This window comes from Strix aluco, chromosome 9 (assembly GCF_031877795.1).
Source record: "Strix aluco isolate bStrAlu1 chromosome 9, bStrAlu1.hap1, whole genome shotgun sequence".
Lineage (NCBI taxonomy): Eukaryota > Metazoa > Chordata > Aves > Strigiformes > Strigidae > Strix > Strix aluco.
This window is the reverse complement of record NC_133939.1, coordinates 5,495,733-5,517,143: the sequence shown is the minus strand read 5'-3', so window position 1 is coordinate 5,517,143 and position 21,411 is coordinate 5,495,733. Positions and strand designations below refer to the sequence as shown.

General features: G+C 38.1%; 1 protein-coding gene across 3 annotated transcripts in view; it reads left to right on the top strand.

Annotated features, from left to right (window-relative positions):
* WDR33 (WD repeat domain 33) overlaps positions 1 to 21,411 on the top strand; it is a 72,551-nt gene that overhangs the window by 39,531 nt on the left and 11,609 nt on the right. Inside the window, exons 8-17 of one of the 3 annotated variants that reach the window (XM_074833571.1) lie at positions 12,565 to 12,691; positions 13,264 to 13,418; positions 13,553 to 13,631; positions 14,149 to 14,259; positions 15,104 to 15,198; positions 15,418 to 15,426; positions 16,091 to 16,177; positions 16,422 to 16,561; positions 16,931 to 17,083; positions 17,424 to 18,473. In XM_074833571.1, coding sequence (XP_074689672.1) covers positions 12,565 to 12,691; positions 13,264 to 13,418; positions 13,553 to 13,631; positions 14,149 to 14,259; positions 15,104 to 15,198; positions 15,418 to 15,426; positions 16,091 to 16,177; positions 16,422 to 16,561; positions 16,931 to 17,083; positions 17,424 to 18,473 — 2,006 coding nt within the window. The other 2 variants (XR_012624258.1, XM_074833569.1) reach the window with 2 other exon arrangements.

Here is a 21,411-nt window from a genome sequence, read left to right as displayed (position 1 = left end):
CAGTTTCCACACTGGGTTACTTCAGTAGCAATGGCATGCTCTTAGATAGCCTTTTCTGAAACAGAAATGATGCTGTCTTCTTCCATGAAAGTCATCTTTTTTTGGTCTCTGCTTCTATTAGTATTTGAATGAGACTATGTATGGAGATTTATCTGTGCAAGTGAAGAGGAGACTTTACTACCTCCCCCACAGCCACTGACTCAATTTATCATTAATTTTATTTTATAGAAGATTTCTAAAGTCCAACTCCCTAGGAGGGAAATACTGCAGTTTTCCATTCCTCAGCTTAGCTATTTCTACACAGCACAGACAGCGCTGTAAAAGGTGTTTTATTTGAAGAGCACAGATCAGTTCCACTCAAGGGTCAGGATAGCAACCTTTTACCCATAATGACTTTTCCCTCACTATATGCCTAATCTTCTTACTTTGTTCTTCCTGTTATTTTGCAAACATACACCATTTTCCAAAAAGCACTGCTTTTTAGCTTCCGTCTCCTATCTCTGTAGTTTCATATATGGATGCAATTAATTTATATTACGTTTGTACACTTCTGAGACTGGAAACATACTTTGTATTTCCTTTCTTTTGGTGTGTGTGTAAGATTAAAACCTTCAAAAGCTGCTACAGAAAGCGCTGAGGAATCTAAAGATTCCTTAAGAAAGAGCTTCTTTCTGAATCACATCTGCATGGTAAACAATTGTTCTCTTTTGCCTTTTATTTTAAATTGATTATCTAGTTGGTGTTTTTTCTTTTGGTGGCTTCAGCCCACATTTTTTACACAGCTGCAGATAATTTGCATGATTGAAGTTTAGCAGGTATCTTTTGTGGTGGTGTTTTCATATAACAAATGCTCCAAAACCCAGGAAAAATAGTCTCATAGATAACTTATTTATATTTTCAACTTTTATTTCCAGAATAGTAATAATTAAAATCTCTAATATTACTGCTTTTGTGCTAATATTGTAAGAAAGACTGCGTTAAAATACTGCAGGCAAGATCATTGTTTCAGAAAAATTTGCAAGTTTTTTTTTTCTCAGCATTGCTGAGGAGATGGTCTGAATTGTTCTTTTTCTGCTACGCAAATAGATTGATGTTCTTTGTCTTGGATTCTTTTGTCTATGTCATTTGGCTTTTCTAGAATTTTGTATAAGCTTTTTAAAAAGCTTTTTTAAAACTTCATTGTAGAGCTCAAAGTATTTCAGACTAACTTTTTTCCCTGGGAGTGTAAGGTTTTTGACTAACAAAGTTTCTATCCTTTAATTGGAAAATTTTAATTTTGACATATTAGACAATGTTTCTAGTGCTAATATGGAGGGAGATGCAATAACATCCAGGAGTTACTTACTCCAGGTGTAGATGTGGCATTTGAATATTTTTCTGCTTCTAGGGAGAAAATTTTCCTGTTCTAATCAACATGTTTTTCCATTTAAGTTCTGCTTAATTCATGAGAACATACACTGCAGTTATAATTGCATTATGCTCTGAGGATACTTTCCTGCAAACCTCCGCATCATTCCTTTAATTTATTTTGAAAATTTGTAACATGCTACTGAGTGCATGTACATGTAGATTCAAATACAAATTCAGTCATAGACTGCATCACAGAGGGAAACACCACACTTAAATGCCCATACAATATTAATATCTTATATGGTTTTTTTATTCCTTTGAAGTCAGCAGTGAAAAAAATCGAACTGGGAGTCATTTCAAGAAGCACAGGGTTCAAGGAAGTATTCAATCTATCCGTAATATGGTGTGGTGAGGTCTGTTTAATTCTTGTATCCTCTATTCTGATCTTGAAAGAACAGTCCCTTAATATGTTGTCATGGGAAACCTGTTTCACGCCTATTTTTTTACATGAAGAAGAAACACTATTTTTTTGCCCTTCACTTTAAATCAAATACCACCTGTTTTATTCACATCTAGTTGTGACGTTAGTAAATGGATCTGAGGACAACATTTTCCACGAATTGCTACCAGCACTTTTTGTTTGGAACCCCACTTAAACTGGTGATGGGCCCCTTTGCCTTTTTTCTTCTCATATCCATGTATGTTGTCTTTTACATGTTCTCATATTTTTTCCCCTGGTTTTGATATATCTGAGTTATTTAAGTACTCTTTGGATTGTTTTATCCCATTTCTTCCTGTTGACATCTCTCCCTTTCTTTGTTAGGTTTTATCGCACAAAATCCCTGGTAAGTTTTCAAAACCATCTTTTGCCCTGTCTCTCTGTTCGATCACATGTGAAGAGCTTTACAATTTAATCCATTCATGTGCTTGTGGAATTTTAAATGATACATGGTATTTTAGAAAGCTTCGTAGATATTTATACAGCCACACTCTTACCAAACAGTTGCTTAATAGGGGACCTATTTCTAGAATTGAAACAAATTAAAAAATATTTGGATTCTTCTACTTAAATAGGGACTTAAATAGGGACAACTTTAAATCTGAAAGAGGAAAACATTTTCTTGAATTTCAAAATTAATAGGTGGCAGGAAAGAGGTGGAGTCCACAGATGTGGTGGTGATATAGGAAAGCACAGGAAAATAAGAGAAAATAAGAACACTGATGGTATGGAAATTTGAAGTAAGACTGTGATAAAACATTCCTTGTTTCTGTCTCTCACCTGAGCTCATCTGTGCTGCTTGATTGAAATTTCAATGGAAGGTATTATCTCTTACTATGTTTCTGTAACACTTTCCAAATAATGGTTCTGCTTCTGCGTTTTAGTTACATTTTTGCACTGATTTTTTTTTTAATTTTGCTGTTTCTTCTCATTAGCCCCAAGATTGCCACTAGATTAAACGTGTTTGTAAGTCACTGTGTGATATTACATGCTGAGGTTTTTTTCTGTTTTAGTTCATGGTATTCTGCTCATTCTGTGTGTTTCTGTCCTCATAATTTACAGCCCTTTCGTATTTCACTTGCATGAAAATTGGTCCTTTGTGCTTGAGATGAAAATTCTCCTGTCTGTTCAGCTTCACCTCTGTATAGAAAGAGTAGTGCTTTGTAGCTTAGGTCAATATTATGTGCTCTACTTTCTGCCAGCAGTTTACTTCAGCAGACCTGCTGCTTCCTAGTTTGCTCAATCTTGGTGGTATTGTAAAACACAAAGAGCAAGTTAAATGGCCTCTATCTGCATATTCCTTCTTGGATCTCTTATACTTGCTAATTGTCTGGATTATTGACTGACACAAATCTTTTCCTAGAGTCTGTACAAAGTTTGATAATCTCTCTGTTGTCCCCTGCCCCACCCGTGGGCCAGCTGCTGTTCCCTTATTACTGAGAGCAGGTGCTCCATCAGTATTTGCTCTAGAACCAAAGGAAAGGGTTTTCCTAACTTTGGTGTACCTAAACTCATTATTTCTTTGCTTAAAATGATAATAGGCCCATACTTACTGGATGTTCTGTATGGTTAAACTGGCTATCAAAAGTAGCTTACATGGCGCTTTTGGTTGGCAAGAAGGAAAACAGTTTTCCTGCAGACTTGCTGTCCCTTAAAATGAGGAGCTGGCTGGACAAGTGGTGGTATTCTGTGACTGGCCAGATCACCATGGCTGTCTTTAAAAGTAATTTACTTGTCTGGTAGAGAAGAGAGTTGATAGTACCTCTCCTCTCAATAGGATGTAAAAGAGTAGGATCCTGCCCTGTAGTCTTAACCATAAAAATACATTGAAATCTACTCTTCCAATGAAGGAAGATCAGGTTGACTGAAAGATCTTGGTATTCCTTCTTTGTTGGGTGTTTTTATGAAAAGATTCTGGGTTCACTTGGGAGTTAAGGGTATATCAAGTTATATAAAAGACTTCTTGTAACTTCTTTTGCTGGGATCCATAAAATTTTTTCTTAGGTTTTAGCAGCTTGCTGAAAGTGATGTCTGTTCGTGCAGCCAGACAGTGGTGTGAAAATTGGATTAATCTCTAAAACTAGGTATTTGAACTATGTTTTTCTCTTGCAACAACCATAATCGCCAGCAGAACTTTAACGGACATCCAGCAGGATGTTAAAGGAGATACGTACTGAAAATGATTTATGATGCTCTTAGATTTTCTGGAAGTATTTGCTCTCTTCCCTGAGTTGGGAACTAAGTATTCTGCCTCTACTGCTCACAGCCTTGATTGAAATTATGATCAGAGCACAGATTGAGGCAAGCTGGTACCAAGTTCTTCAGTGTGTCCCCTGATTTCCTTCCTTTTCCCTCCTTTCACTAATTTGCCATGCTAAATTTTAGGATGCACCAAAGTTTCTTTATAGCTTCAAGTTAGTTTAAAAATGCCTAAACCAATGCTGTGTTTTTGACATTCCTTCTTTCCATTACTTATTGTAGTATTCAGTAAAAATAGCAGACTTTGTCTGACTCTGCTTAGTGATGTTTCACACAGGTGTAACAGGCAAGTTTGACAAAAGTCTGCAGGTGGAAAGGCTGGGGATTTTGTCACCTTGATAGCAGTAAGTGAACACACCAATCAATGTTTTCAATAATTAGTGAATAAAACTAGTTTCATAAGTATGTGTTTAAAAATCCTCACTGAAGCTACTCTACAATCAGTGCATCTTAAAATTACCTCACTTGCTAGAAGCTTAGCTTCAGGCATCAGTTTTTAACACATGCTCCACTTTGTTCTTGATTCATAAAATATAAATGTATGTTCTGGCTGAGCAGTAGTTAAATAGTTATTTTTGAGATAAACTGTCATTGTGAGGCTTCAAAGTATTTGACATTCTACCCAGATTCATCTTTCCTTTTAAAAAAAGTTGATGGTACAGGCTGTGAGCAGACTCCAAAATACTTGTTTAGTTCAAGCAGAGGATTTGACTGGGAACATTTTAATGTGAAAGCTCACACTTTTTGGGGATATTTTTTGTTTTGTTTTTAGAAGAAAACTGTCTGCCCAGCAAACTGATTCTGTAGCCAATTATAAAGCCACAAATCTATGGGAACTGCAGGCTTATGGTTGACAAAATCATTTAATTTCTCATCTTTCAAGTTCACACTTTTTTTTTTCCCTGAAGGACGGCTGGTTGTTCTATTCCTGGACACAGCTATACTCTCTCCTTTTTTCTATACAGCATTATGTAGTAATTGCTGTGCCACATTAGACTAGAGATCAGTCTTGTCTGATGGCTTGAGACAGTAAACACTCAATAGAGGCAGTGCAGGATCTTTCAGATCTAGTGACTAGTACCAGATACTTGAAAGGAAGGTGCCAGAGAACAAGCAATGGAAAACTGTGGGACAGTTTCTCTCTGAGGGAGTGGGTTTTTTGGCTCCTGTCAGCTGTTTGTGTTATGAAGCATGAGAATTTTTCTTACAATCGCTGTTCATTTTTATTGTTTCTTGTACAACATTTATTTTTAATATCATTAAATGTAAATACCATTGTAAATAAATATTTTTCTGTCAATGAAAAGCAAGTGTGGTGCTGCTTTCAAAGTAGGCTGGCTAATTTTTGAACAGAAAAAAACATCTAGTCCCAGCTACTTTACAAATAATGTAACCAGCAAAAAAAAAAAAAGGGTGTTGTTCTACCTTTTGCAATTTAAAAAAAGCCCTTTTAATTCTCTGAGGAATAACTGCAAAGGAATTATAAGTAATATGCCATGAGAATTTTCATAGGTAACTCTGCCTAAGTGCAAAGTAGAATCCAGTCTGTTTTTCATAAATAATTTAACTGTGATGAAAACCTGCCTTTGTCCTTGAATTCAGCTGCCATTACTGCTAAGCTACTAGCATATATATATGTTGAATAAGAAGGTGTTGGACACTTTTAATGTGGTGCATCTTCTCCTTTTATACTTTCTGCCCTATTTTTCCTGTCATTTCTCTTGATCTAGCTCTGAGCTTCTTGATGGCTTTCTGTTTAATAATGGCTTCTTAATTAGAAATAATAACTACTGTATTGCACTAAGCATTATGCAGCATTTTAAAGGATCATCACATAGGTGAACTCTCTGTGACAGACAGATGGATTTAATGTTATGTGTAGGGGTTTTTTATTAAATGAAGAAAAGTGGCGGTAAGTTAGAAAATCTGGACACTGATTAAGCAAAATTAGTGAAAATTTTGTAATATTTTTACATACTAAAATAACTTCCTGTTGATAATTATCTGTGATCAATCTAGATATGACTTAACCATGTCTTATGATTAGAAATTGTGAAACATGCATACTTAAATGATTTTCATATAGTTCTCACTTCTAAGAGAATGCCTAAACAGCTCTTCACATGTTAGAGATGCTGGTCCCGCGTTCCTGTGCTGTTGCACAACCTGCTGTCAAACTTGTTTTGTCTCTCTGTTTTACAACATATATACAGGAACTAACCTGATTGGGTGTAGGTAGTGATAATGCTCAAAAATAAATTCAGGAGTTAAGAAAAAGCAAATATGTCTAAAAGGAAAGGAAGGTATCTCTATAGTGTTTGTAGACTCTACCATGAACACACTTAATGATTTAAAAAAAAAAAAGACCTGACACCACAAATGTAAAACAGTAGACATTTTCAAATTTCTAATTTTCGTTTCTGTTCAAAGCAATGCATTTCAGCTGTGGAAGTTGCTTAGCATTCTACCTTCAATTCAGTGAAGGCTTTAGACATTCACTTTAAGTTTAACATGTGAGTAGTCCCATTAGTTAAAGACTGAACCCTGCATAACCCAGTTCCCACACATTGGGACCCAGCTGGATTTCTTCCCCTTGCTATAAACCCTTACAGAAGACTTTGTCATTGAATTTCAACAGATATAAAGCATTCAGATCACTACATGCCATTATTAGTGATTACATGTAATATAACAAGATTTTTTTTTTTTATGATTCTTTGCAGTGTATTTGCCATTATGCAAGCTGTGCAAGCACACAACTCCCATTAAGTTCAAACTCTCTTTTGCTCATGTTTTAGGATTTTGTAGAATTCAAACTGTTCACTGAGTGGTATAAGTCTGGTTGGGACTAGCACATACAAATTCTGAACCCATTTATGGAAACACATTTTGGGGACTGATTACCTCTTCTGGGTAATCTTGGGAAAACTCATTTGTTTACCCATACCTGTTTCATTAGTGTTTACTGATTATTTTTTTTTTTTTAGCCTTCTGATTTCACTGATGATAAAAACAAACTATCCTGTTATAAGAGCTTTTGTCTGGGAAGAAAACAGTATGATTATAGAACTGTAAAAAAAGGGGGATTTGTAAACAAGGCCTAATTGTGTCCCATTCTGCTGCTGGTTTAGAGGAATGCTGATGATCTAGGAAACATTCCCTGTAGGTAGATTAAAAGTCTTGCAGTCTCTGTAGATACCATGTTTAATAAATTAGCAGAGAGCTAGAGAAAGACTGTGAATAAATAAAGGAAAATAAAACTTGAGTTTATGGGACAGAGATCTGAAAGTATGGTGGGAGGCATTGTTCTTAATCCACTGAAGACTGAAAGGAGCTTTTCCCTTAATTTCCTATTCAGCCACCTCCCACATTATGCGAAAAAGAAGAAGGCATACTATGTATCTGTAGACAGAGGGTTTCTGTGGTATTCATTCTTGGGGTGGAGAATAGGAAGTGAAAGAGCTCATAGGACAGTTTTGAAGAGGAACATAATTCACATGATGCAATAGGGCAAAGAACACTAAATTACTGGAATTAAAATATGTTACCCTTATTGCTAACCTGATCGGTGTTATCAAAACAGTACCTAGGTTCCTGTAGATAAGAGGTATTCAGTTCCTAAGTGAGCTTTACGTAGAAGCAGGGAGTTGCTAGGGGAAGGGGTAACCATCAGATAACATTTTAAAAGCCTTCCATAAAAATGGAACAGGCAGAATAATCCAATTTGCCTAGTAGTCTGGAAGCAACTAACAAAATCTAAAGGAATTTTGTAGAAAATTTAGAACATCTTTCTGCTGACATGGTGGTTTTTCATTATCTTTGACTTGCAGGCCCTTCTTTTTTTTCTTTTTTCTTTTTTTCTTTTTTCTTTTTTTCTTTTTTCTTTTTTTTCTTTTTTCTTTTTTTCTTTTTTCTTTTTTTCTTCTTTTTTTTTCTTTTTTCTTTTTTTTTTCTTTTTTCTTTTTTTTCTTTTTGAGGGTGGAGAATGTTAGCTTGAATGGTAGTAAGACCTGATGTCTCTGCAGATCCCTTGGAAATAGTCCCCTACAAAGGGCCTGCTCTTCTGAAAGGTGTTCTGTATTTTGGGGATACAGATTACAGGAAGGTGAACATTACTGTGTGGTCATGAAAAGGCTTCAAGTCTGACCAATTCAAGTGGAGGATACACTGCTCTATTTACTCCCCACTTAAATCATGTGTCTTTAAACAAAAAAAAAAAAATCCAAGCAAATAGAATTCTCTCTAAATGAGAAACAGTAATGTTGCAGTTAAATGATTATGTTAATTCTTCAAAATATATATAGTTACAAATACTCGTTTTTCTTCGGAACGTGGATGTTAAAAGTGCAAGAAGATGCCTTCGGAGTGTCATCTCAGTATGTGTGTATACATCCAAATAATTGCTGAGAAGGCTCTAGAAGTCCTACAATATTATCTGTAAAATCCTCTTTCCAATTTCTGTACTTTTAGAATGGGGCTCATTCTTAGGAGAAAGAATATAATAGAAAAAAATTAGCTACAGCAATAAACCTGGTATATCTGTAATGGATAGTTTATACACAGTTGCATTATAAAATACAGAGATGTCACAGACAATGATCCAAACCAACTTTTTTACACCAGGTATTACATTCACTAAATTGTATATGCAGAAATTAGAGTGAAAGGGGAAAAAAAATCAAGTCCTTAATTTATGTGTACTTTTCCAGACTTGTGACATGCTGGGTTTGATCAAACACTATTATACATAATCTTATTATAGCTTGTTATGCCTTTCACCAACCAGTATTTCTGTTCAGAGTCTTTTAAAGAACAACCCTTCAAATAAGTTGGCTAGAAGTATTAGCAATCAGTATTTTAATTAATGGGGTTGTGACTACAGTCACTCAGTTCAAAAATTTATTATGCATATGAAAAGTATTATTAGAGAAATGCTTTTATATCTCAACTTTTTAAAAGAATCTTGTTTTTATTTTGTTTTTTCTGCACATTTTTTAAAAGGTTAGAAAAAGTTGTAAGTAAAACTGACAAGTGTTAGTGGATTGTTTTATGCTCAGACATTAACTCATTATTTTAAACAAGTTCAGTTTATCAAAAATCTTTACCTTGAGTCTTTCATTTCCATTTGTTTATAGGCCTTCCATTCCATGACTTTTAAACAGTTCACACAGTTCATTTATCCATAAAATGTTTCTACAAGACAGGGAAATGATATAAAGTCTGTGCCTTTTACAGGCAAGCTCAGGGGGTAGAAAGGGTGCAAGTGTTGTTCAGAGGGGAATTCCCATCCTGATCTCCTAGATCACAGGAGTGACTGTTGAAATTACTGAGCAAAAGCTGTTTAGAGTCAGCAAATAAGGAATGTAAACTACAGAGGTTTGCATGGATTAAGGTTTTCTGAGCGACTGACAGGGGTGCTGTACCAGAGGAGAGTCCTATTCCCAGGTCTTAGTCTAGAACTAAGACCTGAGAACAGCTACAAAGTAACATCTGTCAGGCTTCTTTTTCTCTGGAGTTTTATTTTAAATGTGTTTTCTTCATCATCTGTCTCATTACAGGTAGTAGTATGTACATCTATCAGCAGAAAGGAAAAGCAATATACAGTGTCAATGGCTCCAATTTAAAAAACAAAAAAAAGGAAATTAAAAACATCTGATTAGATGGTGCTGTTCCGTTATCTTATGTAATTCTTCTGAGTTAGTTCACCCCTTAGGAATCATTTGTTTAAAGCATATTTGTTGTAGGAAAGAATTTCTTTTCTCTTGAGAAAGCTTCATTGCATTAGGGACTTCTAGCTAAGTATATATGATGATCCTGTTTAGTGCAGAACTTTGTCTAAGAGATGTCTCTCTTGACTGCAGGATAGATCGTTTATATTAGATGACAAAGGAGACTCCCCGTTTTCCCCCACTATTGCTGTAGTCCAGAGCACACTGGTTGAAAGATTGCTCTCTGCAGGAAATGCCAGTTGTCTTGTCTTTATAATGGTTATGTTTTTAAATATGGTATGTTTCTTCTGATCCCTGTGGTCAGTTCTAATGTGCTGATGATGGTCAGAAGCCTGCTGATAAGTACCTAATGATGTATCTGCTCTCATTACAAGTTCTGAGTGTCCTGGCATCTTTTACTACCTTTCAGCTTTGTGGTCTGGGGCTAGTGGGTAGTGACTATCAGACCTGGCTTTTGAGAAGCCCATCAGTCCAATGCTGTCTGTCACTGTTGCTCCCTTTTGAAGCCTTTTAGAGGATGGACACTTCAGTTGCTCTGTTTAAGAGCACGGCTCTGAACTTGAACTGGATTCCCCACTCTGAGCCTTTTTTCCCTCAGGGTACATATTTGGGCTGCTCTAACTCAGATTAGGTCTTGAAAGAAAAGCCTAAATCAAGCCTTGCACAGGATGAGCTGTCATCCAGAGATGGCCTTTCACCAGCATAACTCATTTTCCAGATGGAGTCTTACCGGCCAAACAGAGCAGCCCTTTGTCTCTCAGCGCTCTTCCATTACTAACTGTCTTTATTTCAGGAGCAGCAAGGGCAGTGTAATTCCAGTCTGTGTGGGTAGGTTTTTTTTATGGTTTTGCTTTGGTTTTTTTTCATATTTATGGTAAGACTCAAGTGTTCCATTCTGAATACATTTTCATACAGTTCAACCAGTTATTAACTGGAATGGAGCATTTCTCTATAAGGGCCTATTGTTGCCCTTGAATTAAAATCCCCCTGTCTTTCCCTGGGGGCCGCAGGGTAGCAAGTACCTACAGAATATCATCAGCTGAAATCTGCAAGCATGAATCACCTTCCACTACGGAGGAAGAGCTCATTCTCTCTTACTACTGGCAGAATCATTCCTCCCAAATAAACACTCCAAAGCAAGATTTGCTCAGCATTCAGCTTCACGTTTTAGTTGAGAGGGAGAGATTTGGTCAGAGCAAATCCAGACAGAGAGTACCTTTTGTTTCTTTCTGCATCAGAAGAGCCAGGGAGAAGGGAAACAATACATCTCCCAGTGCCCCTCTGTTGGTAGGACGGACTGCCACAGTGGTCCCTTGTGAGCACATTTACAGTCTTTGCAGCTCGAGGATCCTGCTCTTCCCTGAGACCCCACGTATTCCAAGGGCAATTCTGCCTGCTGTGGCTGGGGGTGGAGAGTTGGGTTCCTTCATCCATATTGTCAGTCAATCCTTAAAGTTGTTCCCCATATACTTACCAAAGCTGTATTCATTTCTTCTTGGGTCAAGAATCTTTTCCCTGTCTGTCCTTTCCTCTGGAAAGTTGCACTCGTTTGATGGAGAGAGTGCTCTACATATTAACATTTTGCTTTTATTTTAAGATAGAAGTATATTGCTCATTTTAATTTGATTTGTCTGTGGCCTCAGGAAAATTTCCTGATACTGGTTTGTAATGTCTTGTCAAATTGAGGCCTATATTAAAACAGCTTGTGCTGCTTGAAGTTACATGTTCCACCATGTAGCAAAGCAGTACCTGTGGGAACTGTGACTTTGATGGGAACCCTTTGTCTTTCATGGAACATGCTACCATTCTTCCATGCCATTTTATAACTTCAGTGCCTTTATGTTGCAGACAGCCTTTCCTTTCTCGTGCTGCTTTTTTCTTTAGTTACTGCATGCTGCTTCATTTTCTGGCATTGACTGTTACTGTTGGCTTTCCCTAGAAGTGGGCTGGCATGGAGAGAGATTGGAGAAAGAAATTACTGTTTGTTATTTCTTCTCTAAATCTGTATAGTTCAGCTCAGAAATCCCATTTTGTTGTGTAGCAGGAACAGACATTTCATCTTGACAGATTTTAGATCATCTGAGCAGCACTGATTCTCTGTCAAGGTCACTCAGTCTGTTTAAAATGAAATTATAGCATGAGGGTTTTTCTCTCCTAACTCTTGAGTATTAGAAAAACCTGAATCCCTCTGACCTGATAAGAGGATAACATCTCATAAGATTTCTTTTCATCATATGCTAATTTAGTTTTCAGATCCATAATTTAATTTCTTCACTTATTTTCTGACAGAACAGCAAAAGGGTAGTACTGATCGGATAGGAATAAATATGTATTTGCTTTTCATTTCTACAATATTTCACAAAAAGTGAAGTGTCACACTGTTATTTTCCCTTACCACTTCCATACAAATGCTTCATCAGTGTTACATATAAAATATTGTGTAAGAGCATAGGGTCAAAGGCTAAAGAAAAGTACCAGTTTGAACAGAAACTTCTTAGAGACCTTTTATGTTGGGGAAGTGAGCTTGGTTTGAGGATGTAATCTGAGATGTTTGCAGTGATAGTGGGAACCTAAATAACTCAGAAGAGTGTTTAGTTTGATTTTATGTTTTGTGACCTGTGCTCTGTGATGTTTTTCATTCAGTTTTACATTACAGTTATAAGGTGTGCACCCTTTAATTTTTCAGTGTCTGCGAAATCTCAGAATGAACAATTTTTATCTTAACAGGACATGGAGCAGATGTGAAATGTGTTGACTGGCATCCAACAAAGGGGTTAGTTGTATCGGGAAGTAAAGATAGCCAACAGCCCATCAAGTTCTGGGATCCAAAGACAGGCCAAAGCCTTGCCACACTGTAAGTTCTTGCCCACAGACTTTGATTTGCTCAAATATAAGCTAACTTCATAAAATAATTTTTTTTTTCAATTTCCTTCTTAGGTTTTTGCCTCACGTCTTTTCAGCCATACAGAATTGCTTCAAATATAAAGCTAGTGCCAGAAAATCTAGAGTTAGATGAAGTCAAATCTGTACTTGGAAAACTGTGACTTTAATATTCCTTATTTAAATTTACTTTATCCTTCTCCATAGACCTCCTAGTCACACGGTTCTCATTTATGAAACAGAATTGAGATACGGAAACACATATGAGGTGTTTCATCTGGTTGATGAAAAATTTCTTACGCTGCAGTAGAAGTGTGCACAGTAACTGAACACTGTCGCAATAAGCGCTGAATTCTGAAAATTCTGAAGTACAAAAGAACAGGATTAAAGCATGTGGCTTTCTGTGCAAAGGCCCTAGTATCTGGTTTAGTAGCCTGAACTACTTTGTTATTGACCTGAATATTTGGGACTGGTAAATTACCTCATTTTTATTTGTGTCTGAGAAATCAGTATCTGGACAAACAGTCTGTTTTTCTCTGCTTGCAGACATGCTCATAAAAACACAGTGATGGAAGTGAAATTGAATCTGAATGGCAACTGGCTGCTAACAGCTTCTCGTGACCATCTCTGTAAGCTCTTTGACATTCGTAATCTGAAAGAAGAACTTCAGGTCTTCAGGGGTCATAAGAAGGAGGCCACAGGTCAGAATGTGTTGTATTATGTGGATTTTTATTAATAAGTTTGGATTAAAAATTAAAATTTTTGAGATCCTGGTTTCCATTCATTAAAAATACTAGTGTTATACTTTCTGATTGTGGCTTGCTTTGTATTTCAGCTGTGGCCTGGCATCCTGTTCATGAAGGGCTGTTTGCCAGTGGAGGATCTGATGGCTCTTTGTTGTTCTGGCATGTTGGGTATGTGGCATTTTCAGCATGTTGGAAAGATGTTGATCAGATGTGCAAACTATTATACTAAACATAAAATATAATTTTCAGCCTTGGATCTGTATGCAACTTGTATGTTTATGGTACAGTTTTTCTCTATACCTGAGAAAGTTTATGAATATGCTTCATTTATGAAGAAGTTTTTCTGTGCAGGTGTATAGTAAAGAATACAGTTGCTTGCACAGAAAACAGTCTTTTGTTGAGAGGGTAATGAATGGTTGACACTCCTAGTTTCTTAGAGCTTCTTCTGAGATGTAATTATTTTGTTTCTAAATGTACAGTTAAAAATCCCCACGTTACTAAATTCCCTGTTAAGAACAACTGGGAATGATCACCCAAGAGAAAAATTAGGAGGCTTAAGTTTGGCAAAATACGGGATAGAGGAAGAGGAACAACTGAATAGCAGAAGTTTTGTATTGTATCTGTAGCAGATACTTACCTGTGTGATGACTGTTTTTTGGTTTGGTTTTTTTTTTTTATGCATCAGGGTTGAGAAGGAGGTTGGTGGAATGGAAATGGCTCATGAGGGAATGATCTGGAGTTTGGCGTGGCATCCTCTTGGACACATTCTCTGTTCGGGCTCAAATGATCACACCAGGTATTTTCAAGTATTTAAAGAAAAGATCTAAGGGAATATATGTACATTTAGAAACTAGAAAGGTGCATGGCATCAGGGAACAAAGAATAGATTGGGATGATTCTGATACACAATCAATGGGCAAAACAGAGACACAAACTTACCCAAATTGGAAGGCACTAACATTTTACATTAGAAGGTAGAGTCTAAGCTCTTATCCTTCATCTAAGGAAACCTTAAAAATAGTAGGATTTTGGGTTTGTGAGAGCTTTGAAATTTCCTGAAAAAATTTTTTAAAAAAATTGTTGTAGTTTCTTGATGAAGAAATATACTTATCTCCCCAGCATTTTTTCCCACAGATCATCTGCTTGTCATGTCTGTCTTTTCACATTGCAAACATATTTGAAGGCATATAGTTTGTGTTCTTAGGTTGAACATGCTGTAAAAATAGACCATTTTATAAATGGAGTAAATTTTTGTGTGTGGGTGTGTATTGACAAGTTTAGTTGTACATGAATGTATTTGAATTGAACGAGAAGTTTTTGGAATGGACTAGAGATATATCTGTCTATTCAGTATCTGATGTTGGTGCCTTGTACTCATACCCCTTACACTTTGAAGTATCTTCTGAATTGTAACTATATAATTCAATATAATTGTTGGGGTTTTAATTTTTGGTTTGAGCCTCACACCTAATGTTCAGATCTAGCACTGAACTTGATTTAGTAAGAGTTGAATCCTTATATAATCAAGATAGCATCCTTATATAATCAAGATAGCATGCTAAAAGTTAAAGAACTAATTAGATTAAAGGTAGTTAATACTCTTGACCCTTTATTGAGATCATATAACTTTGTTTTGACAGCAAGTTTTGGACTAGAAATCGGCCTGGAGATAAAATGCGAGATCGTTATAACCTGAATCTGCTGCCTGGGATGTCAGAGGATGGTGTGGAATATGGTAAGGCAATTTCCCTCAGTATGGAAGAGAGGGTGTTGGGGTCAGAAACAAGCCTAGGTCGTTAGCTGACACTAGAGTGCAGCTTCTGGGTAAGATGATGAAGCAGGATTATAGCATTGGTGACTACCTAGACAAAGATATTTTTTTACAAGGATGATTTTACTCTCCATGTTATCAGAGATCACCATTCCAACAATGGGTTTTCTTTTGTTTCCACAGCTCCAGGAGGTAAGACCTGCTCTGTCAGTCACAGGAAGGAGGTTTGACTCTCCCGCTGGCAATATCTCCCATTTACTTTTCTTACTGATAACTTCATGTGACTTCAAGACTTCCCAGAGTCCTGAACTACATCAGGAAAAATCTTTCAAATTACTGAACTTGACTAAAATCTTAAAACTTTACCCCCCTTCTAAGGGTTTATTTTGGTAATTTTAGGCTGCCCAGGGTTGCCCAGCTCTATGGCATGCCTCAGCAACCCTTTCAACTCTGAGGTGGTATCTCTTCCTTCAGATTTTTGGTTATTTGCTCTTTTGTGTTTGGGAATATAAATTAAAATGCAGCACTTCAATCAAATTTAAGTTTTAAAATATATAGATTTGTTATAACAAAACCAGGAATGGGTATGGGGTTTTTATTTCCTTTTCTGAGCTTCTACCCTAAATGTAACTTTCCTGAAAGGACATAGTTTCTGACATTTTGGGGTGTATTTATAAATTTGAATTTTCAGTTCTTTTAATATCCTGTAATTCATGTATGGAATTAAAAAGTGACCCACCGGTTGTGAAATATGTAATGGTACCACCAATGGTAAAGGCATGTGAGAACCCAAAGGCATCAAATGATAACATGAAGAAAAATGTTCCAAGTATAAATATATATTGTTTTTCTTTAGATGATCTGGAGCCCAACAGCCTAGCAGTTATTCCAGGGATGGGAATACCTGAACAACTGAAAATAGCCATGGAGCAAGAGCAGATGGGTAAGTAGTAGCTATGGGGAAGCATTTTCCTGAGCCAACCAGATGCTGTGTGACTTCTTTCATTCCTTTCATATATTTTGGTAGCACAGTCACTTTTTTCTAAAGTTTTGTATTGTGTGCATTTCCCACATAAAGAAGGAAGAGTTGAAAACCTCTTGGTCTGTTTTGTTAAATAAACTGTAAAGAGAGTAGCAGGATTGCTCTGTAAACCTGCACTGCTCTGACTGTCTCTGTGTTGCTAAAGGGAAAGATGAGTCCAATGACATTGAAATGACAATCCCAGGACTGGATTGGGGAATGGAGGAAGTAATGCAAAAGGACCAAAAGAAGGTGCCACAGAAAAAAGTGCCCTATGCAAAACCAATACCAGCACAGTTTCAGCAGGTAAGTACCTGATACACAGTGAACAGGAGATCAACTTGTTATTTTCTCAACCTCAGAAAGGGTGTGGCCATTGAAATGTTTTGGATTTCGGGTATCAGTTCTTTTATATCAACACCCAGTGCAAAATAATTCGCCACAGTGGTTAGTTTAATTAATATTTAAGCATAAAATATTTGGTTAAATCCTTTATATCTTGTATCTGTATCTGGAAAATAGGATGTTATAAGATATGGAAATTTTATTCAGCATTGTTTTTAGCTTCTAAATATCCATACTACACAGTGTTCTAGCATATCCTGTCCCAGTGCAGCAATATATTGCATCCATATTGTTCCACAGAATTCATCTTGTGTTTACTGTTCTTTATAGGCATGGATGCAGAATAAAGTTCCTTTACCTCCCCCACCTGAGCCACTGAATGATAGAAAGGAAGATATTAAGCTGGAGGAGAAAAAGAAGACACAGGCAGAGATTGAACAGGAAATGGCAGCACTTCAGTACACAAACCCACAACTCTTGGAGGTGCGTATGTAAAGACGGTTATTAGTAAACTTCTTCCAGTGCTCTGTGTGATATATTTGGACCTCAGCACTAAAATAGGTAGCTTGCTTTTGCAGTACTGTTTTCACCTTTTTAGAGGATATTGAACTTAATTCACGATGCTATGAAACCTTCAGTGAGGCCCCTACATTCCAGTTAACTAATACTGATCTATGGATCTCTTTAGTTGTATTTCTCTTAATTAAGAGAAAAGCACTAAATCTTTTTAAACTCCTGAGAAATTAGGTGATTGCTTCTGATTTTTAGTTGTTACATATACTTCTGTGCTTAGTTGATTTTCTGGGTCTCTTTTTTTGCACAGCAATTGAAAATTGAAAGACTTGCACAAAAGCAAGCTGAGCAAGTACAGCCACCACCTCCAGGAGGTTCTCTTCACGGACCCCAGCCTTTTCCAGGGCAAGGCCCAATGTCACAGATGCCTCAAGGATTCCAGCAGCCCCTTCCACCTCAGCAGATGCCAATGAATATGCCTCAGATGGGACCTCCTGGTCCACAAGGACAGTTCAGGCCTCCGGGACCCCAAGGACAAATGGGACCTCAAGGTCCTCCATTACACCAAGGAGCTGCAGGTCCACAAGGGTTCATGGGACCACAAGGACCTCCAGGCCCCCAAGGGCCTCCACAAGGAATGCCACGGCCTCAGGATTTACATGGACATCAAGGAATGCAGAGACATCCTGGCCCTCACGGGCCAATGGGGCCTCCAGGTCCACAGGGTAATGCTGGCCCACAAGGCCACTTAGGACCACAGGGTCTCCCTGGGTCTCAGACTCATTTGGGACCGCAGGGTCCGCCAGGCCCACAAGGTCACTTGGGGCCTCAAGGTCCTCCTGGTGGCCAAGGAATGCAAGGGCCGCCTGGTCCCCGAGGAATGCAAGGACCTCTTCCTCATGGCATGCAAGGAGCTCCAGGATCCCAAGGGATGCAGGGCCCTATATCGCAAGGGCCTTTGATGGGACTTAATCCAAGAGGGATGCAGGGTCCACCAGGACCCAGAGATAACCAGGGACCTACTCCACAAGGGATGATGATGGGTCATCCGCAAGAAATGAGGGGTCCTCATATGCAAAGTGGTTTACTAGGACATGGTCCCCAGGAGATGAGGGGCCTCCAGGGACCCCCACCTCAAGGTACAATGTTAGGACCGCCACAAGAATTGCGTGGGCCACCAGGTCCACAAGGCCAGCAGGGACCTCCACAAGGCTCTTTAGTAGGGCCTCAAGGAAACATGCAAGGACCTCAGGGACAACCGAACCCTTCAAGGGGGCCGCACCCTTCCCAGGGCCCTCTGCCCTTCCAGCAGCAGAAAACACCTCTGTTGGGTGATGGGCCTCGTCCCCCATTTAATCAGGTATGTGTTGGTCTGTATAATAAGAAGAGTGCTAAGAATGTAGGAGTGATAATGTCATGCAGTAGAAATGCAGAGCAAGAGCTGAGAGGCTGGAGGTTTGGTACACTTGTGAGACTGAGGCCTCAGGAAAACTTAAATGGGAATGAAAAGAGTTATGTAGTTTGGAAGCAGCAGAGGTAACTACAAAAAGGATTTTTGGAAATGCCGGTACAGAAATCACTCTGCTGCAAAAATACGTAACCTTAAGAGAAACTCCAGGGTTTTTAAAAACACTTAAATGGGAATTTCCTGTGGAGTAGGTAAGCGCTAATAAAAGTTGAATTTAAGCAAACTGAACGCAAGAAAACTCTTATGTATTAATTAAAGCAAGTTACTGCCAACTCTGTCGTCCCAGAGTTAATCTGAACTATGGGATGAATTTACCATAGATGCTGACACACCCGGTATCATTAGGTCTGGATGAACTCATCAGTTCAAATTAAGTGCACAGGAACCCAGCTATCCTGCTTCCTACCTTGGTATAGAAATTGTTTGGCCACCTTTGTACTTTCTGGAGCACGAGTTAAGAGATTGGTGATGTACACCGTTAACTCATTACTGCACTGTTTGCCGAGAAGCGTGAGAGGGAGCACAGGTATCAGATGGGTTTGTGTACAACTAGCCCAGGTCTGGTAGGATGAGCACTGAGCTGGAACTGCTGAGCATGGCCTGGGTGTGTGCTGACCACTGCGCTGCCAGTTGGATGTCCCTGTGTCGTGCTGCCTTGGCACTTGGCTCCAGGAGGGTTCACCCGCTCAGCAATATACTTGTGCTTAGCTGACGTGGAATACTGGAGAGTGTCACGTATAGATGCACCAATTAATTCAACAGGAATCAAGTCAAGTTTTGATTAAGTCTGGTTCAGTACCAGGTGCAACCTGCTCTGCCCTCTTCAGCATCTTTTGTAACGGGCTTATTCCATCTTCTGACCCACCACAGAGAACGCAGAGCTTTCTGTATTTATTAGCTCTTACGAGTTCCTATTTATATGGCACTGATTCTGTACTTAAAATTTCTCTTGTCTTCAGCTTTAAGTTGAATTTTGAAGGGTATGTTTGGGAAAAAATGGTACTTAATTTTAAAAAATGTGTGGGGTTTTTTAAACAGTTAACTCTTTTACACTTGCTCTTAGTAGTTTCTAGCTAAAGCTTTAGACAGGTATGGATATAGTCCTTAGCATGTAGTCCAGTACCAGTCAGTGAGTGATGAAATGAGCTTTAGCGCAGTGATTCCATTTCAGATTGAGGCAGAGTAGCCTAAAAATTGTGTGTTTATTGGAATATTTTTTCCTTACAAATCAGCAGTAATTCCTTCCAGAAGTCTGTTAGTGTGACGTTATTGCTGAGATCTCAAAAGCATCCAAAGTTAAGCAAATGAGAGTTGCTTCCACAACTATAACTTAAACTAGTGTAGTGTTTTACATCGCTGTCGCAGGGAGACTAACTCTTCTGCTTTGAGAATAATTACCAAGCTTGTGTGGGTATAAAAGTTTGCATATGTTTACATATAGGTGTAGGGCCCATCCTTGTCTGACCCTGGTGTTAACACTGGTCAGAATTCAGTAAGTTGCTTTTGACAGGTGACCAGTTATTTTCAATGAGCACTGCTATCCTGAAGTCTTTATAGGTATTAAAAAAAGACAAAGCAAGGTATTTTTGACCATTTTTCCTTCCTTGTGCTGCTTTAGTATGGTAATGTCTTTTTAAAAATGAACAAATTTTATAATTTGTAATGTCAGGTTTTGCTCCAGTTTGCTTCCTTGTAATATGAATATAATAGAGCCTTTTTAAATAGGAGCTACTATCTCTGATTTTCTTAAACAATAGTCTTTAGCTTGGTTTTTGTTCTGAATTTGACATTTTATCTTCTGTAAACTTGTACAAATCACTTGCCTTCCCTTTCAGTAGTGGGAGTGTATGAATATATATCTGCTTTGTCAAGGGCTTGTGACAGTAATACTGAGCATTTCTACATACTTGTAAAGGTTAATCTCCATATAAGATACCACTATTGCCTGCGTCTGCTATACATTGGAAAGCAGAGGTTTACTGCAGTGTGTGGGTGAGATGTACATCTCTCTCCCTGAATGTGAGATCTGCTCCCTTCTGCAAATGTGAAACGGAAAAGAGAACTGTTTATGAGAAGGAAATTGTCTGAGATATGATTGACAAAATCTTATTCTAGAGATAGGCATGTTGATATTAAAATGCAAGATGGATAAATAGAATATTCCCAAGTTAGCAGTAGTACTTTGGAGCTCTTTTGCTATTGCTAATTTAGATTCGATCTTCTCACATTCCTTTTGGATAGATGTGCTGAATTTCATCTCACTGGTTGAGTGAGGTACACATACCTCAGGCCAAGTCTCTTGTCCACATAGAGACAAACTTCAGGAGCTTGTGCAGTATTTTAGAAATGAACACAAATTTTTCTTATGAGTGAATACAAAGAATTCTTTCCCCCTTCTGTGCATAGTTTTAATTAATACAGATGGCTACCCTAAAATGGCTGTGCCGTTTGCACCTATAGGGCAGATACACCAGTAATGGACAGCAGTGGTGTGCTGCTGCACCAGCTTATCTGACTCGTGCAGAACCTCAGCCCGCATTGGGGGACCTTAAGCTGGTGGTGGAGGCGGTGTGAGGTGCTCCAGACCTCCCTGCCTCGAGGTGCAGGGTACACGAGGCCATTTACAGCTTTATTATGGTATTGCCTACTGAGCTGTCCGTACTTGTTTTTCAGTTTTGAGCCCACTTTGGGGCCCAGAATGTATTTTGAAATGAAAGGCATTCTGTCTTCCTGTCTTGTCAAAGCATGATTTGTTTGGAATAGAGGGTTTTGCTAAACGCTAAGGAAACTCATTTACTGAGTGCTAAAAACTGCTGCTTTGGTTAAACAC